This window comes from Nilaparvata lugens, chromosome 10 (assembly GCF_014356525.2).
Source record: "Nilaparvata lugens isolate BPH chromosome 10, ASM1435652v1, whole genome shotgun sequence".
NCBI classification, from domain to species: Eukaryota; Metazoa; Arthropoda; class Insecta; order Hemiptera; family Delphacidae; genus Nilaparvata; species Nilaparvata lugens.
Window position 1 is genome coordinate 41249493 of NC_052513.1, and position 27709 is coordinate 41277201.

The 27709-nt window shown below is 34.8% G+C and overlaps 1 protein-coding gene across 2 annotated transcripts in view; it reads left to right on the forward strand.

Annotated features, from left to right (window-relative positions):
• Positions 1-213: 213 nt before the first annotated feature.
• Positions 214-27709, forward strand: part of LOC111060330 (RNA exonuclease 3-like) — a 102058-nt gene continuing 74562 nt past the window's right edge. The window contains exon 1 of one of the 2 annotated variants that reach the window (XM_039436879.1): positions 214-466. In XM_039436879.1, the coding sequence (XP_039292813.1) occupies positions 460-466 (7 nt within the window). In that variant the 5' untranslated portion in view covers positions 214-459. Of the gene's footprint in view, positions 467-2840; positions 3630-27709 lie in introns of those variants that run through there. The other variant, XM_039436877.1, reaches the window with a different exon arrangement.

Consider the following 27709-nt stretch of genomic DNA (forward strand, 5'->3'; position numbering starts at 1 on the left):
TTGAAAATGTGTTAAAACGGTTTGACCCAGTAACACGTTTACAAGGAAACAAACAGTTTCTAACTTTTATCAGTTTCATGAAATTCGAGCCATAACAAACGTTTAGAATGAGTAATCAATGGCATGATTCATTTTTGCTGCAGTCCTTTTCCACGCTGAAAATCTAATCGCTTATGCACTTTCCATTGTGTTATTTGTATAAATCAGAGTACCACAGCTTTGTTGTGTCAGTGTCTACAAATTTTCATTTCAATAACAACATAAATCTGGGTCTACAAAATCTTTTTGTTTACAATTATTGTGTATTCTTATTTCAATAACAACATAGATCTGGGTCTACAAGTCTTTTTGTTTACAATAGTGTATTCTTAGAACAGTTTGTAGTTTAATAAACAATAGTGTGAGGACATTCACCAGTTTGAACATTCTTCAAAGTAACGTTCTACAATATATTCAACCATGACTGGTGAGTTTATGAAATTTCTTTCATTATGCTTCATGCTATTTTTGAACACTTTGAATATGTAATAGGTGAATAATGCTTTGAATTGAACAGGTAATATATGTTGATTAATCTGAAAATAGATTGTTTACAAAGTTTTAATTTCGACTAAAGGCGTTTGACGAATTCAGAAGACAGAGCTTGAGTTCTTCGGGTAAAAGAAAGTACTACTTTCTTTAGAAAGTAGTAGCAGTTCTTTCCATACCCGAGATTTATAATACTGTAGTATTTTTTTATAAATTTCTTTTGTACTAGTACTCACAATAGATTCAATTGAAGACTTATTCTTATTAGAGACTAGCAGGTAACCCGTGCTCCTCAAGGGTTTATTTGAAAACTTGACAAACTGAAAACTTGACCCACTAAAATCTTGAAGAATTTAAAATAGGCCTATTATCCTTGGTAAATTAAGAATCTATAAGCAAAGTTTCAAGTTAATCAGTCCAGTAGTTCAGACATGATGATGCGTCATTCGTGAATTTCATATCAAGTACGTGTATAACCCAATTCTTTTCTTTATTCTACTAGTAGCTCTGTGAACAGTAGACCTCACGCAGTATTCTCATCCACAAGTACCTGATTGAATCTATAGACCTTATGGAAATACATGGCTTATCTAAATGGCTTCTCCACACATCTGTATAATCGCTTGTCAGCTGATTTATGATGAATAATTCTATAGTCTGATTTTTACTCTAATATTGGCGTATGAAGGAGGCTTCTTCTTCCTTTTATATCATCCTTGAAATGCAAAATTTCCAAAAACCTTGTATATACGTCGACGTGCAATTTAAAAAGGAACATACCTGTCAAATTTCATGGAAATCTAGTACCGCCTTTTGCCGTAAATGCGCAACATAAAAACATTTAAACATTAAGAGAAATGCCATATCGTCGACTTGAATCTTAGACCTCACTCCGCTCGGTCAATTAAAGATAGATATAGATTTCGTGAGAGAACAAGGGTTGTGAATGTATCACTGTTCCAAGATACTTGTTGCTAGATGTGGGGGAAATTTCAAATTAATAAGTCAAACATTTCAATGCAAGTTGACAGAATACTTTATGTACGAATACATGAATATACTAGTAATCGAGCTTGGATTTTGATGATGTTATCAGATTTCTTTATTCAAGATGTCGTGAGAAAAGAAGAGTTTGAGCTTATCACTCTCTCTCTCACTCTCACTCTTCCAAGACACCTGTTGCTAGCTCGTGAAGAAAATTCAAATCTATCAGCCGAAAATTTCAATAAAAGTAGGAAAAATATAATAATCAATGTACAAATAAATAAGTGTAATAGTTATCAAATTTGAAATTTGATAATATAATTAGATTTCTCCATTCGAGATGATGTGAGAAAACAAGGGATGTGAGATCATCACTCTTCCAAGAAATCCGTTGCTAATTTGCGGGGAAAATTTAAATTTATTAATGGAAAGTTAAAATACAAATAGACAGAATGTATTAATGTACAAATATATAAATGTACTAGTAATCAAAATTGAATTTTCGTGATTTATTGGATTCGCTTTTTAAGATGTCATGAGAGAACAAGGGGTATGAGCTCATCAATTTTCCGAGACACCTGTTACTAGATTGAGGGAAAACCGGGAAATTAAAATGTATCAAACAAAAACTTCAAAGCAAGTAGACAGAATTCAATAGTTTACAAATGTATTACTAATAATCAAAATTGAATTTTTGGTTTTATGATAATGAATTAGATTCCTTTACTCGAGATGTCGTGAGAAAACAAAGGGTATATGACATGTGAGCGCAACTCTCCTGAGAGACACCTGTTGCTAACTTGCGGGGAAAATTCAAATTTATCAGTCAAACATTTCAATGAATGTAGACAGAATGTAATAATGTACAGATAAATAAATGTACTAGTAATCAAAATATGATTTTCATCTTCATTCGAGATGTGAGAAAACAAACGGTATATGACTCATGTGAGTGCAACTCTCCTGAGAGACACCTGTTGCTAACTTGCGGGGAAATCTCAAATTTATCAGTCAAACATTTTAATACAAGTTGAAAGAAAACAATAATTTACAAACACATGAATATACTAGTAATCTGAGTTGAATTTTTATCTTATTAGATTCTTTTATTCGATATTTCGTGAGAAAACAAACGGTATATGACATGTGAGCGCAACTCTACTTAGAGACACCTGTTGCTTATTGATGTACGGTAGTGAGCACTATCAATGTAAGTGACCGCATTAAATTTAGCCTATATTGATGACATTTTAATGTTGTTGAGATGAGAACTCTAGGCAACTGGTCATCATGATTGAGTGTGTCATCCTCGGGAAAAATACTGTAGATCTCAAGCAGCCACGTCACTTTTCCGGCTGAGATTATCATGAATTATGATGATGCAACCAGTGCATAGAAGACAACGTGGTCACCGATGATTGAGGAAAACGTTTTAGAGCGAATTTCTAGCCTAGTTTGAATAGCATCCAAGAACCACAAATACTATTAACAGTAGTTTACAAACAATGTAGTGAATAGCGACTGCATTGGTGTTTTGTGGAAGGGGTTATCACAAGTGAAGTGGGGACCGCCGCGTCAGAATTGGAATGGGAAAAGTGAGTTTTTTAGCGGAGATGACGAACAGTTGCAAGCCAGTTGCCGACAGAGCAACAACTAGTGGATACTGAGTGGCAACCAAGGAGCTCCAAATACAGTAATCGTCAATTATTGTCATCGAATCCTGGAATTCATCGCAGAGCAGACGACACCATCAAATGATTTGTATTTGCCGGGCAATTGGGATGCCGGATACATCGACTGGAACGCATTCTGTCGGATCATCTCTACACCAGCCAGTCATCCGTGTGAGCAGTTTTCTAGCTGGTACTGTTTACTGTTTTATTTCCCGCCACCAATTGTTTTTCGGAAGCACTACTTAACCTCGGAAACCGGAATAAATTGTCGGATATTTATTCGTATCGTATTTAAATTTGTCGTATTTTTCACAATGGTAGAACCGGGCAGTGAAGTGACCGAAATTCCGGCTCTAGTGGTTACATTAATCGTTGGTGCAACCATTATTGTGATAGTGTATATTTCCAGTTTATTCAAGTCGCAAAAGGATGAAGAACAAAAAAGTAAGCTTAGAATAACTCTACTTATTTCAATAGTTACCATGTCGTTAATTAAAAATGCATGATATGTTACTGTAAGTTGAAGCACGACTTCACGTCTAGGTTAGGATCTAGTTTGAGCCATGCTTGTTTCATTGTGCTAGGTCGTTCACATCAAAGATTGGGATGGCTGACTCATATTTTAGGGTGGGGGAACTAGTTTCCGTTCAAGGATTTTAGGTTTCAAAATTAAATACCTAACTGTTAAAGCCACCTTTCCTGCCACGTGATTTTCAAAATCGTATTAACCTCAAATTGCAATCTTGGTTAGGTTGTGCATCAAATGTTATTCTGCCTTACATAATCTAAGATTGCCTTATTGTCATCTCTCTTGGATGGTTTCTCAACATAATATAATGTAATCTTTGTTACTGTCACACCGCTCTCCATTTAAATTGCAATCTGGGGAAACCGGCTTCTTTTATCTCAAGATTGAATCATAACACTAGGCCCTATTCTGTAATTATTCTTCAAAATGATGAAGTCTCTAACTGCTACATCAATAGACATAATTTGAAATTCTACAAATTGTTTGTAGTATTTGTAATGGTATTGTTTTACCAGATACATATAGTACAAGATAAAAACTTAACGGTATCTTCACTCTACGGTTTTACTTAAGTTTTACTTGATATTCAAGCCTAATCGACAGAGCACAATAAACAACATAGAAGTAAAGTATCTCAACATGTGTGGAATTGCATAGAATATTAAATTAAAAGATCCAAATGTTTGACAAGCACCTAAAAAACCTGTATCTTTCAGGACAATTATTGTATTTTTATCACATCTTTTTGTATTAGAGCATCTTTATTATACTTATACAGGGGTGCCCTACTACACCCCCAGGCCAAGGACGTAAGCCCTCCCTCACTAAACATCCCAAATTTACTAATAGTTGCCTTAAAAAAATAAGGTTCCCTCCCAAAAAAAGGTGTCAGTCTCTATAAACCCTGCATACAATTTTTAGACCCCTCTAAAAATTGATTTTCGAAACAACACCCCAATAATTTGAAGTTTACTCGCTCACCCCCCCCCTCCCATGGGCACCCCTGAATTATAATCCACTAGAAATACCCAACCAAAGATTACAACTTTCTAATGATTTAATCACCAAGTTATATTGTCTATCAAGCCAACAAGCTATCAGTACAGACAAGGCTTAAATTTAATATGTTCCATTAGTCAGCTCTGAAAAAAGAATGCAGTCAATTTCAAATAAGTTACATCCACAATAAAAATGTCAACTCCAAGAAAAAATAATTACTTGGTGTTCATGCACTATTTTTACCTTACAGTCACCGCCTACACATTTATGACTCATACATCATTACCTCCTTATCTGTTATTATTCTTTCATTCAGCTCTGAATTATTGGATGAAAATTTCCATAATTTTAAAATTGCTGCTACTAAGTTTCTGTTTCCTGTAGCCTAAAAAACCAAACACTGTCTCTAACAAGGAAATAATTTTCTGTAGTGTTTGTTTTTGGTGATACTGTAATTATAGAATATCAATAACTAATATGGATCACTCAATAGTAATTCATTACAATTCATTATTAATTTATTATTATCTTGTCAAAATTAATATAATTTATACTTTATATATTTATACTGTATTGACAGACACATATTGATAATCCAATGTAGAATGTGCAAGAAGAAATGTATCACATTTTTACATTTTTTTACAGTCTACTTGGTTTTAGGCAGATTTTAAATTACTCAAGGTATCTCTAAATCGATAAATTCCTCATTTGTGTAGAAGCCTTTTTTCATCCATGTCTCTAAAACTATTTAGAATTTATTTAGAGGGACGCTGTGGGAGTTGGGGTGTAATTTATTGGGAAGGTTGAGGCTCAGATGAAGATGGCTATTGTGTGTGTCTTGGATATTCTATTGTAGGGTATATCAATTTTTTCTTGTTTCTTGTGTTGTGTGAATGTATAAGGAGTCGTTGAGGTGGTGTCGTCTCATGAGCGATCAGGGAAAATGTAGTCCACTGAGCGATCCATTGTTCAGAATAACAATAAGGATAGACAGACGGATAGGTAGAGTCAGGAGATTTTTTTTAACATAAATTAGACTATTTAGGATGTACAGTCCTGGGGCTGTATTGATATATTATCAATATATTTATTTATGAAGTTGATAGAAAGTATGAGTTCCTAATTTACTGTACAGTAGTTACTTACTTCAATTACTGTAAGACTATTTAGGATGTTTAGTCCTGGGGCTGTATTGATATATTTTCAATATATTTATGAAATTGATAGAAAGTATGAGCTCCTAATTTAATGCAGTTACTTACTTCAATTACTGTAGATAAGAATCTTATCAGGAAACTATCTCCCAAATCAATTGTAGTTCTCCAAGGAGTCATAATTCATGAGTGTTTCTAGAGTTGAGAAAGCATGACACCAGCACGCATGTGCAGTGGGGAAACTGGTTGACATTTTGGAGTTTGCTGCACGCGTGCTGTGCGTGGCAAGCTTGCGACAGATGTTTTGGAAATGCAAAAATGCGGGTATCGGGAGGCACATACCAGTGAATACATTGATAGATAATTTATCTGAGTGACCCAAAATTTGTTGGTTCCTTAAATTCTTTCAAAACTTGATTGCACCGGTGTCTGTTCTCTCCACAATTTCTATCATCTCTCACTCTCTCTCAACTTATTCTCTCTTACTCACTCTCTCTCTCTCAACTCACTCACTCTTTCTCAATTCATTCACTCTTACTTACTCTCACTCAACTCTCTCTTTCTCTCACTCAACTCACTCACTCTACCTATCACTCTACCTTGCTTAAACCTCTTTACTTGTACATCTCTCCTTCTTTTCTTAGATTCATCTTTAGAATTTTATTTATCTTCTTATATTCACCTCCTGTATCTCTTCTTCTAGATATTTATCTTTAGTATCTTTATTTATCTTCTTATATTCATCTCCTCTGTTACCTTTCCTTCAGTTGTTCCTAATCACTTTTTTGAATCTGTATTCATTTTTTTTAGGTTAGGATGGTTCTCACTAATGTCACCCTATTCCTCTTCCACTCTTTTCTCTTCTCAGTCTTGTATCTCTCTCACTCCCACACTCACTCACTTGGTTATCTCTCTTCCTCTGTTTTTTCAGTTGTTTCTCACAGTTTGTTTAAATCTGATTTATCGTAACTTGAACCTTTTAGGTTCGCTAAGTTAACATGACTCCATTTTATGTCTCTCCACTTCTCTCTTGCTCTTTCCTCTCTCTCGCTCTCTCTCACCTCTCTTTTTGTGAATTAGTAGACTTATATTCTGAAGGGTTCAGTGTAAGAGAGGAGAGAGCCGGTTGCTCCCTAACTTCGCCCTCCTAGGATTAAACAAAGCCAGAAATTCTATGTATTTCTCTGTCCATCTATCTCTCTAGGGCTGTGTGGCAGAGAGGACCTGAGTCCTAACTCCGCCCTAATAAATGCATGTATAATCTGTCTGTCTTACTCTTTCTCTCTCTCTCTCTCTCTCTCCTCTCTCTCTCTCTCTCTCTCTCTCTGTATGGATTAGTATGGTTTTGGAGGGTCAAGTGTAAGAGGGCCGGCTGCTCTCTAACTTCGCTTTCCTAGGATTAAATAAAGCAGCAACTCTATTCATTTCTCTGTTTCATTTAGAGAGGACCTTGAGCCCTAACTCCGCCCTAATAAAGGCATATATAATCTGTCTCTCTCTTTCTCTCTCTGCAATCTTGTAAGTCGTTAATCTCTAGCGTCCTTGGTGGTGACATTTGGAGAAAGTAGTTGCAGATGTTGGCTGTTGATTTTATTACAGTACATTTCTGATGGAAACACTTTCCAACCAGGCTGACTAACGCCCACCTCCTTTCAGTTCACCTGGCTCAAGTCTGCTCTTAGTATTTCACTACCTTTCAATAGACGTTGTTGAAGTCACTTTCATTTTTTGAAGCTCAGATATTATACATTGATGGACACAATATAATTCTCATCTATGAATGATTGGGAAAGGAACAACAGGCGTAGCTATTAGTTGCCCATTGTTGAAGGCTGTCTTTTGACCCATCTATAGTGTACTAGCAGTCAGGCTCGCTTCGCTCGCCATATCCGTCTAGCCAGGGGGCTCCGCCCCCTGGACCCCCGACTGGATCGTCCGGGAATGAGATCAGCAGGCTCGTTTCGCTCGCCTGCATTTTTCATTTGAGCATTTTTATCATATGTTAGGACGATCCAGTCGGGGGTCCAGACTAAACGTCTGGCTAAACGGATATGGCGAACGAAGTGAGCCTGACGGCTAGTAATATAATATTTCCAGGAATAGCTCTGATCAAAGAAGCAGTGCCCAATCAATTTTTCCGCGATAAATGCATTTCAATCTTCAACTTGGTGCTAACCTAACAAAGTCAACTCAACTTAATGCCAACCTGACAAAATTATTAATTTAGTTGCCAGTTAACAACTGTTTCGAAGAGATATAGTTCTAGAGTAACATATGATATGGAAATTTCAATTATAATTAAGAGATTGGGAGAAGAAGAATATACATGCTAAAAGACGAACTTTAAACCCTTAAAAATAACCCTTAGAGTTAAAATATTGCCAAAATATTTCTTAGTGCGCCTCTTAAGGGCCAACATACCTACCAAATTTGAACGTTTTTAGTCCGGTAGATTTTTAGTTCTGCGAGTGAGTGAGTGAGTGAGTCAGTCAGTCAGTCTGTGAGTGAGTGCCATTTCGCTTTTTATATATATATAGATAAAATATACAGGATCTAAAGTGAGGTCCAATTCATAGAGGCAGTAGAGAAAGATGGGAGAAAAGCGTTGCAGGTTCTCTGCCTTGTCACTGCCTTCTGTAGAATATAGCTGTTACCGGTATATCTAGTGAAATATTTACTGTTCATTCATGTTTAAAATAATCAATTTAATTTCATTTGTCGTGAATCTATATTTTTCCATGAGTTAATAAATTTCATGATTGAGATTGGATATTTAGTTAATCAATTATATTTTTACATTGTTGAAGAACGATCTGGCGAAGTTGCGGAGCTAGAAAAGGATAGCGCTATCTGCTTTGTCGAATGATAGACAAGGATAGCAATACCATTGCTGATCAATCACTGCCATTATAACGTGGACCTCACTATAGATCCACTTTATATATACTTTCGACAATATGACACAGTTCTATTCATCATACACTAAGAGTGTCTACTTATTCTCTCTCATTAATTGAAAGCTCTTATTTTGCCGCAATTGGTTAAGAAGTAATCTAATTTCTTGAAGAGCTACGCGATAGATTTATGATATAAGGATATAAATATCAATTTCAAACGATATTATAATTTGTTGAGAAGCAGTAATCTACTCTCTCGAAGATCTACGGGTTAGATTTTTGATATGGTGATGAAAATATCAATTTTAAACAATATTATCATTTGTTGAAGAAGTATCTACTTTCTCGGAGACCTACCTACTTTTTTGATTTTTGACTTGAGTATCAAAATATCAACCTTGAAGCCTGTTAGAGTTGATCTCCGTATTTGTATAACATGGATTCAGTATTATTTCTTCAAATTAACCTTTTTTAAACAATATGATTTGTTGAAGATGTATTCTACTTTCTCGAAGAGCGTTAGATTTTTTGACATGGGAATAAAATTATATTTTTTTTTCCATATTTGTCTAACATGGATTCAGTATTATTTCTTTAAGACACTCGATTTTTAACTATTATGTTTTGTTGAAGAAGTAATCTACTTTCTCGGAGAGTTGTAGGCTACATTAGATTTTTTCGACATGGGAATCAAAATATTACTTTTGTAGCCTGTTTGAGAGTTCTCCATATTTGTATAACATGGATTCAGTATTATTTCTTCAAGTCACCCGATTTTAAACAATATGATTTGTTGAAGATGTATTCTACTTTCTTCAAGAGCGTTAGATTTTTCGACATGGGCGTCAAATTATATTAATTCTTTAGCCTGTTTGAGAAGATCTCCATATTTTGTATAAAATTTATTCAGTGTCAATTAAAGACTCCCAATTTTAAACAATATGATTTGTCAAAATAAAGGCAGTCATTCAATCCAATTCAATTTGTCAAAGATATATTCTACTTTCTCGAAGAGCGTTAGATTTTCGACAAGGGAATCAAATTATCAATTTTTTAGCCTGTTTGAGAAGTTCTCCATATTTGTATAACATGGATTCAGTGTTAATAATCCAAGACACCCGATTCTAAACAATATGATTTGTTGAAGATGTATTCTACTTTCTCGAAGAGCGTTAAATTTTCTACATTAATATCAAATTATATAGATTTTGTAGCCAGTTTGAGAAGCTCAAGTCTCCATATTCGTAGATGGGCGCCGTATTTATTTAAAACGCCCGATTTCTATCCCTTATCTGTTGATACAAATTTTTCCATCGAGAGAATATTATTCAACCTGTTATCTTGGCAGGATGTGTTCAGAGAAAGTGATTTAGAAGCGCAATCTTTCGCTTAGAAGAAACAAAAAGTGGATTGACATCTATATTTAGATTATATTGTATGTATTCGAAGAGTAGAATATTATTCAACTTGTTATCTTGAAGGTTGTGTGCTGGAGAAAGTGATTGAGAAGCGCAAATCTTTCGCTCAGGTTGTATAGAAAAAACGAAGTGGATTGCAGTTATCTTGATGCAGCTTGGAATGGCAAGGCGGGCAAAGAACAGGCTTCACAGCTCTTCGACAATTGCCAGGAGGAAAGATTAGAAATTCATGTGGAGCCGGCAAGCACAACACAACAAGTAGAAAGTGAAATGCCCTGTTCTGGGGGAGAGAGAGAGAGAGGGAGTGAGTGTGTGTCTGAGAGATAGAGAGTCAGTGTGAGGGAGTGAGTGAGTGTGAGAGAGAGAGTGAGAGATCGTGAGTGATTGAGAGAGATAGAGAGAGGGAGAGAGAGTGTGTGTGAGAGGGAGATTAGATTTCTTTATTTATGTATGTTACAATATTTACTGGCTTATACACTAATTTACATTAAATGACGATACGAACAACTTCGATCGAATGCAATTCAAGATGGCGGCTAAAATGGCAAAATATTGTCAAAAACAGGGGTTTTCGCGATTTTCTCGAAAACGGCTCCAACGATTTTGATCAAATTTATACCTAAAAAAGTTATTGATGAGCTCTATCAACCGCCACAAGTCCCATATCTGTAAAAATTTCAGGAGCTCCGCCCCATCTATGCAAAGTTAAGATTTTAGATTGCCAATTATCAGGCTTCAGATACAATTTAAACAAAAAATTTCAAGTGGAAAATATTGAGCATAAAAATCTCTACAATTGATGTTCAGTAACATTTTCACCTAAAATTTAAAATAAGCTCGAAGTTCGAGAAAATAAGATTATTGAATTACAAACTGTTGATTCTATTAAATCATTCACTATGAAGACGTAGCAGACTTCGTGTGTCTACAGCGTTATTGTCCTGTCACCAGCTGGCTCAGATCTTAGAAAAGTAGACTTGAGATGCGCGGGAACACTAGCGTCAGTTGAACAGTTTTCATAACGGCAAGTAAAGTTGTGTGAGTGCGCCACACCAGATTTTTTTAGTCGATTCACAACTTACTTAGATCGGAACATATATTATGTAATCCCTCACTCAACAGGGAAGCTCTCTCATAATATTCACTTGAAACTGTTTACTCAAATCCGTGGAATGTGCTCATAAGTCAATACTCATATCCTAGTCACTTATCTCTTGTCTCAAGTGTCAACCTGTCCACTCAAATCAGTAAATATTGTCAAGTTCATTGAGCAAACAGAGCTGGCGATTTATTTGAAATACCTTTCCACTCCGTATATTTATTGACAGGTCTGTCTATTTTCTTCCTTTAACGAATATCAGTTTGTCATGCAATATTTACGTCATCATTGGACAACAGACAACGGGGGACAGACGTCAAGTATTTGATATTTTTTTAGTATTATTTCTAAATTGGATGCTTTTTGTGTAGGCTCTAGGGTGATACGGTGGTGGGCTTACTGTCTATAGTGTGGTCCATGTTAAAATGACAGTGGACAATGATAGGTAAAGATTAAGATAGAAAGATTGATTGAGTACTTTATTTATGTAGATTACAATATATACTGGCTTATACACTTATATACAATAGCTTACAATACAGCAAAATTATAGATGAATTCACATAATATAGACTAAGAAAATAATTATTGAACTATATATGATATGAAAAAGCAATTTGTAATAACTATAGATAATATTGTTTATTTATTTATTTATTAGATAGAGCGAACAATACAATAGTCGAAAAGAAAAAACAGGCTATTGCCCAAAACTTCTTCAATTTCCTGATTTTGTCACAAATCGTCCAAATATTATGTAGGTTATGTTCAATTCAATTTCAACACCAAATCTTCAATCTGAAACTATGAATCAGAATAAAACAAAGAATATTTCAAATTTAGATAGATTGATAATGAAACTTCCGTTAAAATAAAAACCAAACTTCAAATATTCACAAAATATAGAATAAAATCACTTAAATTTTGAGCTCGAAAATATCACTTTTACCATAGCTACAACAGCTGAATGTTGTTATGCATCTACATAAATTGGCGGAGCTTTGGACATATCAATGTCCATTCTTCAGAAAGAATATTCAAAACAATAAAGCTTACAATACAGCAAAATTATAGATGAATTTACATAATATAGACTAAGAAAATAATTATTGACCTGTATATGATATGAAAAAAGCAATTGGTAATAACTATAGGCTAGATAATATTGTTATGCATCTACATAAATTGGCGGATCCTTGGACATATCAATGTCCATTCTTCGGAAAGAATATTCAAAAATATCCTTCCCACTAACTCTCTACCAAAAGTTAGGTGATAGATAGATGTGTTCCGATTCTCTGCCTTGTCAGATAGATAGATGGGTTGCCAATTCTCTGCCTTGCCACAGCCTTCTTTATAGGATAGCTGATACAGTTGTATCTGATGTAATAATTACTGTTCATTCTTGTTTCAAATAATCAATTATATTTTATTCGTCGAGAAAATAATATTTCTCAATGATTAAACAATAAATTTTTATAATTGTGATTGAATATTTTGTCAAGTAATTATATTTCTACATTGTTTAAAAACATCTGGCAAAGTTTCGGAGGTAGAAAAGGATAGCGCTATCTGCTTTGTCGAATGATAGACAAGGATAGCAACACCAATGTTTATCAAATACTGCCATTATAACGTGGACCTCACAATAGATCGAATGCTTACTATGTCTATAGTGAGGTCCACGTTATAATGGCAGTGGAGAAAGATAGGAGAACAACGTTGCCGATCCTCAGTCTTGTCAATGCCTTCTATAGACGGTAACAGATACAGGTTTAATGATGTTATATTAACTGTTCATTAACGTTTGAAATAATCAAGTATATTTTATTTGGCTATAGATTATATTTATCGATAATTTCATAATGAATTTTCATAAGATGACATATTTTGTTAATTAATTATTAATAATATTGTTAAAAGACGGATCTAGCAACAGAGCAGAGCGAGGAAGAGATAGTGCTATCCGCTTTGTTGAATGATAGACAAAGATAGCAATACCATTGCCAATCAAACACTGCCATTATAACGTGTACCTCACTTTGAATGAAAAAGACTAAGAAATTGTCAAAAAACCACAGATTTATTTATACTTAGAAAGACCAGTTTCGGTTATTACACCATTGTCAATCTCTGATAAACCTCACTATAGGGAACCAAATCTGACTTAGTATTCCATTCATAGTTTCAGAATCTCTAGATATCTCTTCCTCCCACGATGATAACGTTTTGAATATTTGTGGCATGTGGAATAATAATTATTAATAATATTTAATAATAATATTTAATTATTTTTTCGAATTATCGGCGAAATAGGATCTGACCAATTCTTCCCGAGGAAATGATCAAGTTGATGACTCACGTGATCCCTCAGTGGATGATGAATCATTACATGAAGCATATCCATTGTCAGCCCTCTCATTGTTTGTTAACAGAGAACTAATTTTGATAGAGACTTATATCATCATCTATCTGATAATATATAACTCAATATCTTCTGATAATATATAACACTATGGCGCCTCAGGTGAAATTTCTCCCAGCTTCTCATGGCCTGTTTGGCCACTTATGCATTCATTTCAAAATTCAATCACAAAAACTCAAATTGATTAATAGAGCTGAATGGCTTTCAGTCTAACGGCTTCCACTGTTATTATACTACAAAATTAACTAATAAAGAACTGCTCCCTCAAACCGGGCAGGTCTATAGATAATGATGATGTATTGGTTTCCGATCCGGCAGTTTCAACTTGTGAAGAACGCGATTAGTACCTCTAGTTGATATTTTCTGTTGCTACAATAAAAAAGGATACAAGTTAGATAGATTCTTTTTTTGTATGATACAAATCTGTATTTTTTTCTGGCTACAGGCTATGATACATTACACGTGAGCTTATCACGTTCAATGAATATATTCTACGAAAGATTTTGTTTTCTTTCTATTTCAAAAGAGATAATATACTAGTTTTTCAGCTTCGGATATCAGGTGCAATTTTCACAATTAGTTAGAAACTAGCTGAACCTAGTCAGAAGAAGAAGTCAGATGAAGAAAAGGAAGAAGAAGAAGAAGAAGAAGAAGAAGAAGAAGAAGTCAGAAGAAGAAGAAGAAGAAGAAGAAGAAGAAGTAAAAGAAAAAGAAGAAGCAGAAAAAGAAGAAGAAGAAGAAGAAGAAGAAGAAGAAGAAGAAGAAGAAGTCAGATGAACATGAAGAAGAAGAAGAAGAAGAAGGGACCAAGTGCCGTTAAAAGTTGATTGAATTATTGTTATCTATTTACTCAATGATAATTCGTCTAATAAGTGCCGGTTGCACAAAAGCCGGTTAAATTTTAATCGTGATTAAATCTACGAGAACCAATCAGAGAAGCCGTCTTATTGTTATTGTTGATTGAACCAAGTGCCGTTAAAAGTTGATTGAATTATCGTTATCCATTTACTCAATGATACTTCGTCTAATAAGTGCCGGTTGCACAGAAGCCGGTTAAATTTTAATCGTGATTAAATCCACGAGAACCAATCAGAGAAGCCGTCTTAAAAGAAAGGCCTTCTCAGATTGATTCTCGAGGAATTAATCACGTATAAAATTTAACCGGCTTTTGTGCAACCCGCACTCAGAGTTGTAAATTGATTTTGTATTTTGATGAATTAACTATTGTTTATGTAGTCCCAATATACATAACACATTTGAACTGTTGTATAAATTAGAATTGGAACCATTTTGGGCTTATAAGCCTGTGCTACTTTTCTGTAAGTTGTGTAATTCTGAATGATTGATTGAATGATTGAATATACATCATGTGAGAAATTGGAGGGTGGAGGCAAGGGATCGAGTTGGATGGAGAGGCAAGATTGAGGAGGCCAGGGCTTGATTTGGGCTGTAGAGCCATCGAAGAAGAAGATAATAATATTATGAGGTGTAGTGGCATGTAAACTCTATAGATTAGTTTGTAGGCCTACTGCATTTAAACAGTAGTGGAAACATTATCGAGCTATCAACCTATATTAAATTTGTGTAATCTTATCTACGTCATTAACTTATATTCAATTGTTGCATCTTTGATTGTTACGAACCTGATTAAACCATCAAAATTACTCACATTTAGGTAACATGCAGTTTCTAGGGAAATACATGTCTTAGATTTCTCTATCTATTACGAATTGCTGTAGATCTATGTTACATCAAGTTTCAACACTACTAGTAGTTCTGTGAACAGTAGACCTCACGCAGTATTCTCATCCACAAGTACCTGATTGAAACTATAGACCTTAAGGAAATACAGCAATAGACTGGCTTCTCCACAAATCTGTGTAATCACTTGTCAGCTGATTTATGATGAATATTTCTATAGTCTGATTTTTACTCTAATATTGGCGTATGAAGGAGGCTCCTTTTTCCTTTTATATTATCCTTAAAATGCAAAATTTCTAAAAACCTTGTATATACGTTGACGCGCAATTAAAAAAGGAACATACCTGTCAAATTCCATGAAAATCTATTACCGCGTTTCGCCGTAAATGCGCAACATATAAACATTTAAACATTAGTAAGAGAAATGCCAAACCGTCGACTTGAATCTTAGACCTCACTTCGCTCGGTCAAAAAAGACGATTTTCAGACTATATAGTTGTGGAAAGCATGTTTCAGTCAGTGCAAGTGAATATTTACTCATTTTATGTATTTTTCACAAAAATTATATAGTCTGCAAGTCGTTATTTTAGTGTCAAAACTTGATGTAACATTCCTCTTGTTCTTCACAAGTCACACAATGCCTTGTTCCTCTACAGAATAACTTCAATTTTTTTAAGTGACATGACTACTATGCCACTATTTTTCTACAGAATAACTCCAATTTTTTTAAGCGATATGACCGTCATTTTTGTAATTCAATCAAACAATCATAGAACAAATGATAGAGGAAACCTCTCCAAATATTTCATGTTCAGTTCGCGATGAAACCAAACACCTGTCCTTGAAATCATGGTCAGTTCGCCCACTAAACCTTGAAAATTACACCGATACATCCAAATTAAATGCAAACTTTATTGTTGGTTCCATTTTTGGAAATTGTTGTTTCTACTCACGTCGGCTGTTTTGGTGTTTTCGTCTATTTTTCGCGAGACGTTCCCGGTGAAAATCTTTGTTGAGGAGTGGACAAGGTTTATTCTTCTGAAAATAAAAAAAAATAGTATTATTGACCGAGCGAAGTGAGGTCTAAGATTCAAGTCGACGGTTTGGCATTTCTTTTAATATTTAAATGTTTATATGTTGCGCATTTACGGCGAAACGCGGTAATAGATTTTCATAAAATTTGACAGGTATGTTCCTTTTTTAATTGCGCGTCGACCTATATACAAGGTTTTTGGAAATTTTGCATTTCAAGGATAATATAAAAGGAAAAAAGGAGCCTCCTTCATACACCAATATTAGAGTAAAAATCAGACTATAGAATATTATTAATCATAAATCAGCTGACACGTGATTACACAGATGTGTGGAGAAGCCAGTCTATTGCTGCTGTATTTCCATAAGGTCTATAGTTTCAATCAGGTACTTGTGGATAGGAATATTGCGTGAGGTCTACTGTTCACAGATATACTTTCAAATTCAAATTCAAATTTATTTCTCAAAAAACATACACAATTATAATAATCTAATATTATAACATCTAAAAATAAAACAAGAAAAATACTATTAAATATATAAAATGATCCCAAAACTGCAGTATATTATTTTTATTTCTATCTATGTTTAAGTAGTAGCCTACAAGGTAAAACCTGTGCGTAGACCTAAGTTGCAGTAATATATTTATTCAATATAAACTAAGAAATTAAACCAAAATAAGAACAAAGATTAGTGGAACTTACACACAAATATAATTTTGTAGATTAAATTAGATAAAAGTTAGTAAAACACAATAAACTAAGAAATTAAACCAAAATAAGAACAAAGATTAGTGGAACTTACACACAAATATAATTTTGTAGATTAAATTAGATAAAAGTTAGTAAAACACAATAATTATTATTCTATGATAAAAAAACAAAACATAAAAACAAGAAACAGTTGGTGCTTAGAAGATTTTTTAGTACTAGTTATTATTAAAGGAAAATCCAAATTAAATTAAAATTAGGATACTTCTCATCACATTGTGCAGCTTTACCTCTATTTTTCTCACAATTTTCATTTGTTATTTGTATTGTAATAGTTTTATTTTGTCGGTAAATAACAGATTGAAGGTAGATTCCATCACTATGTCGCTTTTCCTCTATTTTTCTCACAATTTTCATTTGTTATTTGTATTGTAATAGTTTTATTTTTTGGGTTAATAACAGATTGAGGATAGTTTCAATCACTTTGTGTCGCTTTTCTTTTTTTCTTACTTCAGATACTGTTGTTAGTGAGATGTTGTGATATCTATCCATAATGAAAACATTGGGATGTTGTCAGATTTATCACTAATTCATTGTAAAATTACATACATGTTTCAACCCCAATGGTGTCATCTTAAGGGCCGGTTTCCGAGCTCGAGATTTAGCCAAGTCCTAGACTTTGAACAGCTGGAGTCAGAAAATTGTTTTTTCCTACAGATACCCCTGAAAAGTGACCATTTGTGCACTGATTGCAGGCTGCAAAGAATCACTTTTCCACACTAGTGCGCAAAGTGAGTACTTTGCGTACTCCAGATTTGCAGCATGACAACGCAAAATAGTTAGTAGGTTATATGGAGCACCAGTGCAGCAAAATCAAAATTAAGTTGGTAACAGTGAGTGGGCTGCTATAGTGAGCAGAGGTGCAACTAAGCACAACGCGCTAATTATTAAGTGGATATTATACCAAGGACAACGACAGCACAGTGCCACCACAGCACACACCACACAGCCGCCTCGCCATTCAACACACTACACATTATTCAGGCAATTTTACCCATAATTACCCACTTTTCATATTCAATGGTAACTGTAGAAAATTTAATGTGAAATACGTGCGCAAAGTTCGTTTGCTGCACTCAAGAAACAATTCCGCCCTCGCCTACGGCTCGGGCGTAAACGTTTCTTTCGATGCAGCAAACGTCACTTTGCGCACTAGTTGCACAAATAACTATTTCCTACAGTTACGTTGAAAAGTGGCCATTGCTGCAGATTACAGAACGCAAAGAATCACTTTTCCGCTCTAGTGCGGGAAAATTTTTTCTGCACTCCAGATTTGCAACATGGCAACGCAAAATACTTAGTAGGTTATATGGAGCAACAGTGCAGCAAAATCAAAATGAAGTTGGTAACAGTGACTGCTGTGGCTGCTATAGTGAGCAGAGGTGCAACGAAGCACAACGCGCTAATTATTAGTATTAGATATTATAACCAAGGACAGCGAGGACTTAGGATTTTGGATTAAGGTTTTATCAATAATAAAATTACACAGGAAAACATTTGATGCATTTCAGGCAATTTTACCCATAATTACCCACTTTTCATATTCAATGGTAACTGTAGGAAAAACTTAATGTGAAATACGTGTGCAAAGTTCCTCTGCTGCACTCAAGAAACCATTCCGCCCTCGCCTACGGCTCGGGCGTAAACGTTCTTTCGGTGCAGCAAACTGTCACTTTGCGCGCTAGTTGCACAAATAACTATTCCAAAACGGGGCGTAGTCGCAGTCATTGTCATAGTGACGTTGAATTAAATTTCGAAAAACTAGAAAATTGAACACAAAATAAAATAAAGAGAAAATAGTGTAAGGTTTCAGCTATTTTGAATTATTTAGGAATGCCTAATTTCGCCAAGGAAAAACGTTTCCAATTATAGAAATGAGAGGATAAAAATTACGACTAGTTAAAAAAGCTGCGACTACGCCCCGTTTTGGAAAGCCAATTTTCTGACTCCAGCTGTTTAAAGTCTAGGACTTGGCTAAATCCCGAGCTCGGAAACCGGCTCTTAGTGTCAATTTTATTTCAGTTATATCTTCATTTATTGTAATTTTACAATAAATTACTGATATTTCTGACAACTTCCCAGTGTTTTCTCTATTTTCTTACAATTTTTATCTGTTTATTGTATCGTAACCTGACCAATCTTACACGAATAATAAAGTACGAACGTAGGAACAATTCAAGACCAACTTTCCATCATATTCTTAAATAGTGCGAGTGTTTATTGTCATCGTCTCAGTGAATCTCTAGCATGAACACGCACTGCAGTGTTTTATCAGATGAAGGTCACCTTGCTCGTTGTTAATTATAAATGATGATGATGTTGATGATAAAAATAATAAGCGAAAGATAGCTAGACTATGTTAATAAGAACAAGTTACCTTGGTTTTTTAATTTCGGATAAGGTCATCATTTATTATCATTACTACTACTTGAGGTGGTAGGATCTGACGTTTTGTGTGTGTGTGTGTGTGTGTTGTGTGTGTGTGTGTGTGGGTGGTGTGTGTGTGTGTGTGTGTGTGTGTGTGTGTGTGTGTGTGTGTGTGGGGGTCATCCTATTCTTTACAAGATAGTATGCCAGCTTTGTTAGTAATTTTTTGTGAGTTTCAATTTGGTTGTCTTAGTTTTATCAAGTCTCAATCAATAGTTAGCTACTGATGAATAGTAGTTCTATTGCCAGTCTATTCTGATGTTTCAGATGAGGGAATTACGTACGTGTGTGTGTGTGTGTGTACGTGTGTGGGCATCCTATTCTTTACAAGATAGTCTGCCAGCTTTGTTAGTATTTTTTTGTGATTTTAGATTTGACTGTCATAGTTTTATTTGTCTCAATCAATCGTTAGCTACTGATGAATAGTAGTTCTTTTGTCAGTCTATTCTGATGTTTCAGATGAGGGAATTGAGTTTTGTTTTGTTCATTTTATTCAATCAGAAATTAGGACATTAGGAGACAAATTCAGCGGTTTTTCTGAAGTTTCTGAAATTTTAGATTGATTGCACGAGTTCACCCCATATTTTGCTACATTACTTGCATGAATTAAGTTATTTTGTCTATTTCAATCAGTATATTTTGAGACAAATTCAGCGGATTTTCTGAAGTTTCCAGAATTTTAGATTAATTGCATGAGTTCACCTTATATTAGTTCAATTACTTGTATGAATTAATTTATTTTTGTATATTTCAATCAGTGTATTGAAATGTGAGACAAATTCAGCGGTTGTTTATAAACTTTCCAAAATTTTAGATTGATTGCATGAGTTCACCCCATATTTGCTACATTATATAAAGGAATTGAGTTATTTTCTGTTTATTTAATCAGCTTATTGTTAGAAAATTATGGTGTTCAAAATTTCAGATTGATTGCATGAGTTCACCCCATATTTGCAACATTACATAAAGGAATTAAGTTATTTTCTGTTGATTTTATCAGATTATTGTGAGACAATTATGGTGTTTTTCTGGACGTAGACCATTTTTATGACTGCTAGCATGAATTTTACCAATACTGGGAGCTGAGAAGACACTGTCTGCATTATAGAACTTCAATTTTCTTATTCATATTCCAGCTAGGCTAGCCATTTTCATGTCATATTGGCCGGCTCTGGCTAAATTTCTTCGGCAAATCACTTTCACTGGCTGTAGGTGGCTCAGAGGACAGGTCTTCACTTATTAACTTAAATCTGAAACCTCTAAAAGAGCGTACAGATTTACGCGCCGCGAACATGAGCAATTCACTTTTAATCAGCTGATGCCAAGCTTTATATATCTGTATCTTACCGTTTCTGTGAAAATACAGATAAAGTCAGCTGGTTGAAATCGCTTCTTTAAGGTGCGTACAGATATACGCGCCGCGAACATGAGCAATTCAATTTCAATCAGCAGACTATATCTGTATTTTCACTGAAACAGTAAGATACAGATATAAAAAGCTTGGCATCAGCTGATTAAAAGTGAATTGCTCATGTTCGCGGCGCGTATATCTGTACGCACCTTAAGAATTCATGTGGTCTGTAACAAATAGAATGGATCGCCAAATACAATAGGATAATAAATTGAATCCATACATTCTGCAAATAACGGGATAGCCTCCAATTTAAGGAAAAATTATGTTCTCGGATTAACTTGAATCAAAGTTTTTTCTTAAATCTTTGCGAAATATGTGTTGGTCTACTGTAACAAATAGAATGGTTCACCTAGTACAATACGATGATAAATTAAATCCATGTATTCTGCAAATAACGGAATAGCCTCCAGTTTATGGAAAAATTATGCTCTCGGATTAACTTGAATCAAAGTTTTTTTAAATATTTGCGAAAAATGTGTTGGTCTACTCTAACAAAAAGAATGGATCGTCAAATACAATAGGATAATAAATTCAAACCATGAATTCTGCAAATAACGGGATAGCCTCCAATTTTTGGAAAAAATATGCTCTCGGATTAACTTGAATCAAAGTTTTTTTTTGAAATCTTTGCGAAAAATGTGTAGGTCTACTGTAACAAATAGAATGGATCACCAAATACAATAGGATAATAAATTCAAGCCATGTATTCTGCAAATACAGATTGTCTTCAGTTTATGGAAAAATTATGCTCTCGGATTAACTTGAATCAAAGTTTTTTTAAATCTTTGCGAAATATGTGTTGGTCTACTGTAACAAATAGAATGGTTCACCTAGTACAATAGGATGATAAATTAAATCCATGCATTCTGCAAATAACGGGATTGTCTTCAGTTTATGAAAAAATATGCTCTCGGGGAGAAAGTGTGAGCTTGTAAGCATCTGGAGGAGAGAGAGAGAACATGTCAAGCTTGGAACAGAAAATAACAAATAATGCAGTATAGGTATTGAAAGAAGAAATGTAAGAACTTGTTCACAGAGGACTTTCACTTCCTCTGAGTTGATCTCACTCCCACTCGCTCCCTCTCATACTCTCTCTATCTTTCACTCTTTCTCTCTCTCTCGTTTCTCTGTCTATCACTTACTCTCTCACTCACTTTCTATCTCTATCTTAATAATACATCTCTATCCCACACACTCTCTCGCTCACTTACACACTCTCTGTCTCTCTCTCAGTTACTCTCTCACTCACTTTCCATCTCTATCGTCATAATGCACTTCTATCTCACTTCAACTCTCTCTCTCTCACTCACTTTCCATCTCTATCTTCATAATGCATTTCTATCTCACTCATTGACTCTCTCTCACTCACTCGTTGTATCTCTATCTTCATAATGCATTTCTATCTCACTCCCACTCGCTCTCTCTCACACACTCACTTTCCATCTCTATCTTCATCATGCATCTATGCATTCATCTCTATAGTGAGGTCCAAGTTATAATGGTAGTGGATTAAAAAGGAAAACTGGATTGCCGATACTCTGCCTTGCCACTGCCTTCTATAGAATATAGCTGATACCGGTATATTTGCTTTAAAATAATAACAAATGATTTAATCTTGTTAAAAACGATTGATTAGGCTACATGTTATTCATCAAGAGAATATATTTTAATGATTTATTAATGAATTTTCATAATTGAGATTGAATATTTTGTTAATAAATTATGTAAATGTATGTGTAATGAGGTCTACGTTATAATTACATTATCATCATCATCTTCTTCTCTTCTTCTTCTTCTCATCTTCTTTTCCTTTCTTTTTCTTCTCCTGTCATCATCATCATCATCATCATCATCATCATCATCATCATCATCATCATTATCATCATCTTCTTCTTCTTCTTCTACTCCTCCTCCTCCTCCTCCTCCTCCTCCTCCTCCTCCTCCTCCTCCTCTCCTGTCTTCTTCTTCCCCGTCTTCCTCTTCTTCTCTTATCTTCTTCTTTCCCAGTCTTCCTCTTCTTCTCCTATCTTCTTCCACAGTCTTCTTCTTCTTCTTGCCCTATCTTCTTCTTCTTCTTCTTCTTGCCCTATCTTCTTGCTCTATCTTCTTCTTCTTCTTCTTCTTCTTGCCCTATCTTCTCCTATCTTCTTCCCCAGTCTTCTTCTTCTTGCCCTATCTTCTTCTTCTTCTTCCTCTTCTTCTTCTTCTTCTTCTTCTTTCTCTGCCCTGTCTACGAAAGGCTCTCTTCTTTTGAGTTGATGGTCATTGTAAGTGCTGCCACCTACCGTCTACAGTGTCAAACAGCTTCGGCCAATCACACGCGAGAACGATGCATGCAGTAGGCCTGCACACCCGTTCTCGAGTCTGATTGGTCGACGCATAATTGAGCCGCCATTTGGCGGATCCACCTCCAGAATGCTATAGTAGAAGACCACGTTATAATGGGAGTGGATAAATTTAGGAAAACAGAGTTGCCGATCCTCTGCCTTCTATAGAGGATAGCTGATACTGGTATATCTGATGTAATATTAACTGGTCATACTAGTTTAAAATAATCAATAATTTATTTTATTCTCAAAGAAACAAATATTTTTCCATGTTCAAATGAATTTCGTAAAAATGAGATTGAATATTCTGTTAATAAATTATAATTCTGCATTGTTAAAAACCGATCTAGCAACGTCGCAGAGCTTTAAAAGGATATTGCTACCTGCTTTGTCGAATGCTAGACAAGGATAGCAACACCAATGTTAATCAGATACTGCCATTATAACGTGGACCTCACCTTAGGATTATGATACAAAGATGATAGACAAGGATAGCAACACCAATGTTAATCAAATACTGCCATTATAACGTATATCCTACTGCCATTATAACGTATATCCTACGATCTCAACATAGGAAGATGATTCAAAGATGATACGAATATGATATAAAGATGATTCAAAGATGATACACAAGGATAGCATCACCAATGTTAATCAGATACTGCCATTATAACGTGGACCTCACTATATCTTCCATCAGTGAACTCTTCATGATACCTCTCTATGCATTCTCTCTCTATGCACCCACCTATATCTTCACAATGCATCTCTATTTATTTTCTGTCTATGCATTATCACAATAAACGCAGCTCAGAGAGTGTGAGAGAATAACTGGTAGCGGGGGATTTTAATGACTGTAATTAAAAGTGTAGATTTATTTGATAGGTACGTTGCCTGTCTGCCGAAGTGTTAATTGATGAGATCCTTTGTCGAAGTGTGGCCATGTTCGAAATCTTATTCAGGATGTCTGCAAGTGTTGAGCAATGATTTGTGCCACTTTTTGCTGGAGTATATTGGTCGGAGATCAAGGGAATACACTTGTTCAAATCTGAGTTCATTTTTCCATTCATTGTCGTTTGCTTAGAATGAATGTAAACGGTCTCTTGTATTTATTAGCTTATTTATACAATCATGTATTTATCCACTTCACTAGCCGTCAGGCTCGCTTCGCTCGCCATATCCGTCTGGACCCCCGACTGGATCGTCCATGAATAAGATCAGCAGGCTCGCTTCGCTCGCCTGCATTTTTCATTTGAGCATTTTTATCATATATGTTAGGACAATCCAGTCGGGGCCAGACTAAACGTCTGGGTAAACGGATATGGCGAGCGAAGCGAGCCTGACGGCTAGTAATATAATATTCCAGGATTGAAGTAGCAGTGCCCAATCAATTTTTCCGCGATAAATGCATTTAAATCTTCAACTTGGTACCAACCTAACAAAGTCAACTCAACGTAATGCCAACCTGACAAAATTATTAATTTAGTTGCCAGTTAACAACTGTTTTGAAGAGGTACTCTATCTAGATTATAGTTCTATAGTAACATATGATATGGAAATTTCAATTATAATTAAGAGATTGGGAGAAGAAGAATATACATGCTAAAAGACGAACTTTAAACCCTTAAAAACAACCCTTAGAGTTAAACTATTGCCAAAAGATTTCTTAGTGCGCCTCTAAAGGGCCAACTGAACATACCTACCAAATTTGAACGTTTTTGGTCCAGTAGATTTTTAGTTCTGCGAGTGAGTGAGTGAGTGAGTGAGTGCCATTTCGCTTTTATATATATAGATGCTGGAATAATGTGGTCAGACCAGGGGAATACACTTTTTCAAATGCGAGTTTCATTTCTCTATTAGTTGTCGTTTGCTTGTCTCAATGTGAACGGTCTCTTGTATTTACTAGTAGTCCTGTGAACAGTAGAACTAACGCAGTACTCATTCACAAGTAGCTGATTGAAACTATAGACCTTATGGAAATACAGCAATAGACTGGCTTCTCCACACATCTGTGTAATCACTTGTCAGCTGATTTATGATGAATAAATAATTCTATAGTCTGATTTTTTACTCTTATATTGGCTCATGGTTTTCCCAATTTATTTCACCAATGAATCGTGGTAGATGATTTTATTACAGGATTGGGTTGATAAGATTAATATTATAGTGGGTCTCCTTTATAATGGCAGTAAAGAAAGAAAGGTAAACAGAATTTCCGATTTCCTGCCTTGCCACTGCCTTCTTTAAAAGATAACTGATTTCGGTATATCCGATGTAATATTACCTAATAATATGAAGAATGTGTAGTGAGTACTGTATATAATAGTGAAGAAAGAAAGGAGAATAGAATTTCCGATTTTCTGCCTTGCCACGGTTTCTTATATAGGATAGCTAGTTTGGGTATATTTGGCATGTAATTAATACTAGTAGTTCTGTGAACAGTAGACCTCACGCAGTACTCATCTACAAGTAGCTGATTGAAACTATAGACCTTATGGAAATACAGCAATAGACTGGCTTCTCCACACATTTGTGTAATCACTTGTCATCTGATTTATGATGAATAATTCTATAGTCTGATTTTTACTCTAATATTGGCGTATGAAGGAGGCTCCTTTTTCCTTTTATATTATCCTTGAAATGCAAAATTTCCAAAAACCTTGTATATACGTCGACGCGCAATTTAAAAAGGAACATACCTGTCAAATTTCATGGAAATCTATTAGGCTACCGCGTTTCGCCGTAAATGCGCAACATATAAACATTTAAACATTAAGAAAAATGCCAAACCGTCGACTTGAATCTTAGACCTCACTTCGTTCGGTCAATTATCAATTATCAATTATTGGGCATCAAACGTAGAAGTCTGTGTTTCTCTACTTAGATTTTTTGCATATTTCAACTTTTTTCTCAAAAACTACTCACACTACAGCTTCCAGACTAGTTTTATTCAATTTTTCAGATATTTTTCCATATGAATCCAGCATAAGTTTCTCAAAAACTAGTCGCCAAACAATTCAGCATCGGTGTATTTCACCAGAGGAACTGAATTCCGGGCGAAATCTTTCACCCTGTATAGCTCGCTAATGAAGCGTTTATGGATATATGTTTATATGAACTTTTTTTCTTATTTTTACCTCTACTATCACGTATTAAATTATTTTACCATAATTATGAATCACTCTGTATAAGCATCAGCTGATGAAAAGCGACATACGCGTGTTTGTGGCGCATAAGTCTGTGCGCACCTCAATGTGAACTTGAAAAATGAAGAAAATTATTTCACCAAATAATGCGAACTTGAGAACTGAAGAATATTTTTTCAACTGGAACGAAATCTACCAACCATGACCACATATCTAAAGACACACAATGTGACCAAGCATGAATTATTAATAGCCTTGTGTTGGAAATTGAAAATGTTTGAAGAGCTGTTAACAGACAGAGAGCGCATTACGTAACGGTTTCAGTCTACAATCAGTTGGCAAACAGAATAGTAAATGTAGTAAACGTAGTGGAACCAAGGAATTATTCCAAATTGTCACGAGGTATGATGAGCTCGTGTATGCCTTTAAAACGTTTCCATCAAAGCGTAACCTATTTAGTCTCCCTGTTGTTCTTAATTATCGAAGATGAAAGATTTTGAAAGCGTTTGTTTTCACTTTCACATACACCTATAATGATATTTGTCATCGAAGTTTGTAAAGATGATGATCCCCTTGTTAGGTTAGGTAATAATTGTTAGTTCCCTTGTTGCATAGAGTAAAGAAAACTGTTATTTTAAACGATTGTTTCTTTCATCTCTGCTTTTTGTCAGGTTTTATTTATTTATTAAAAAACACATACAGGTATGGGAACAACCGAAGTTCTTAATTATCGGAGATGAAAGATTTTGAAAGCGTTTGTTTTCACTTTCACATACACCTATAATGATATTTGTCATCGAAGTTTGTAAAAATGATGATCCCCTTGTTAGGTAATAATTGTTAGTTCCCTTGTTGCATAGAGTAAAGAAAACTGTTATTTTAAACGATTGTTTCTTTCATCTCTGCTTGTTGTCAGGTTTTATTTATTTATTTACAAAAAAACATACAGGTATGGGAACAACAGGCATTATAGCCCAAAACTGTTCCCGATTCAATATCACAAAGTTCTTCATGATTATCAAGAGAAAAAAGTTATGAAAAATTGAAAATGATTAAATATAAGAAATAAGAATAAGGTTATTGATGATAGTTTATCAAAATAATATCATCAATTTCAAAATTGTTGTCAAGTTATTGATATGATTCGAATTGAGGTCTCTCAGGCAATGAAAATTTAGAA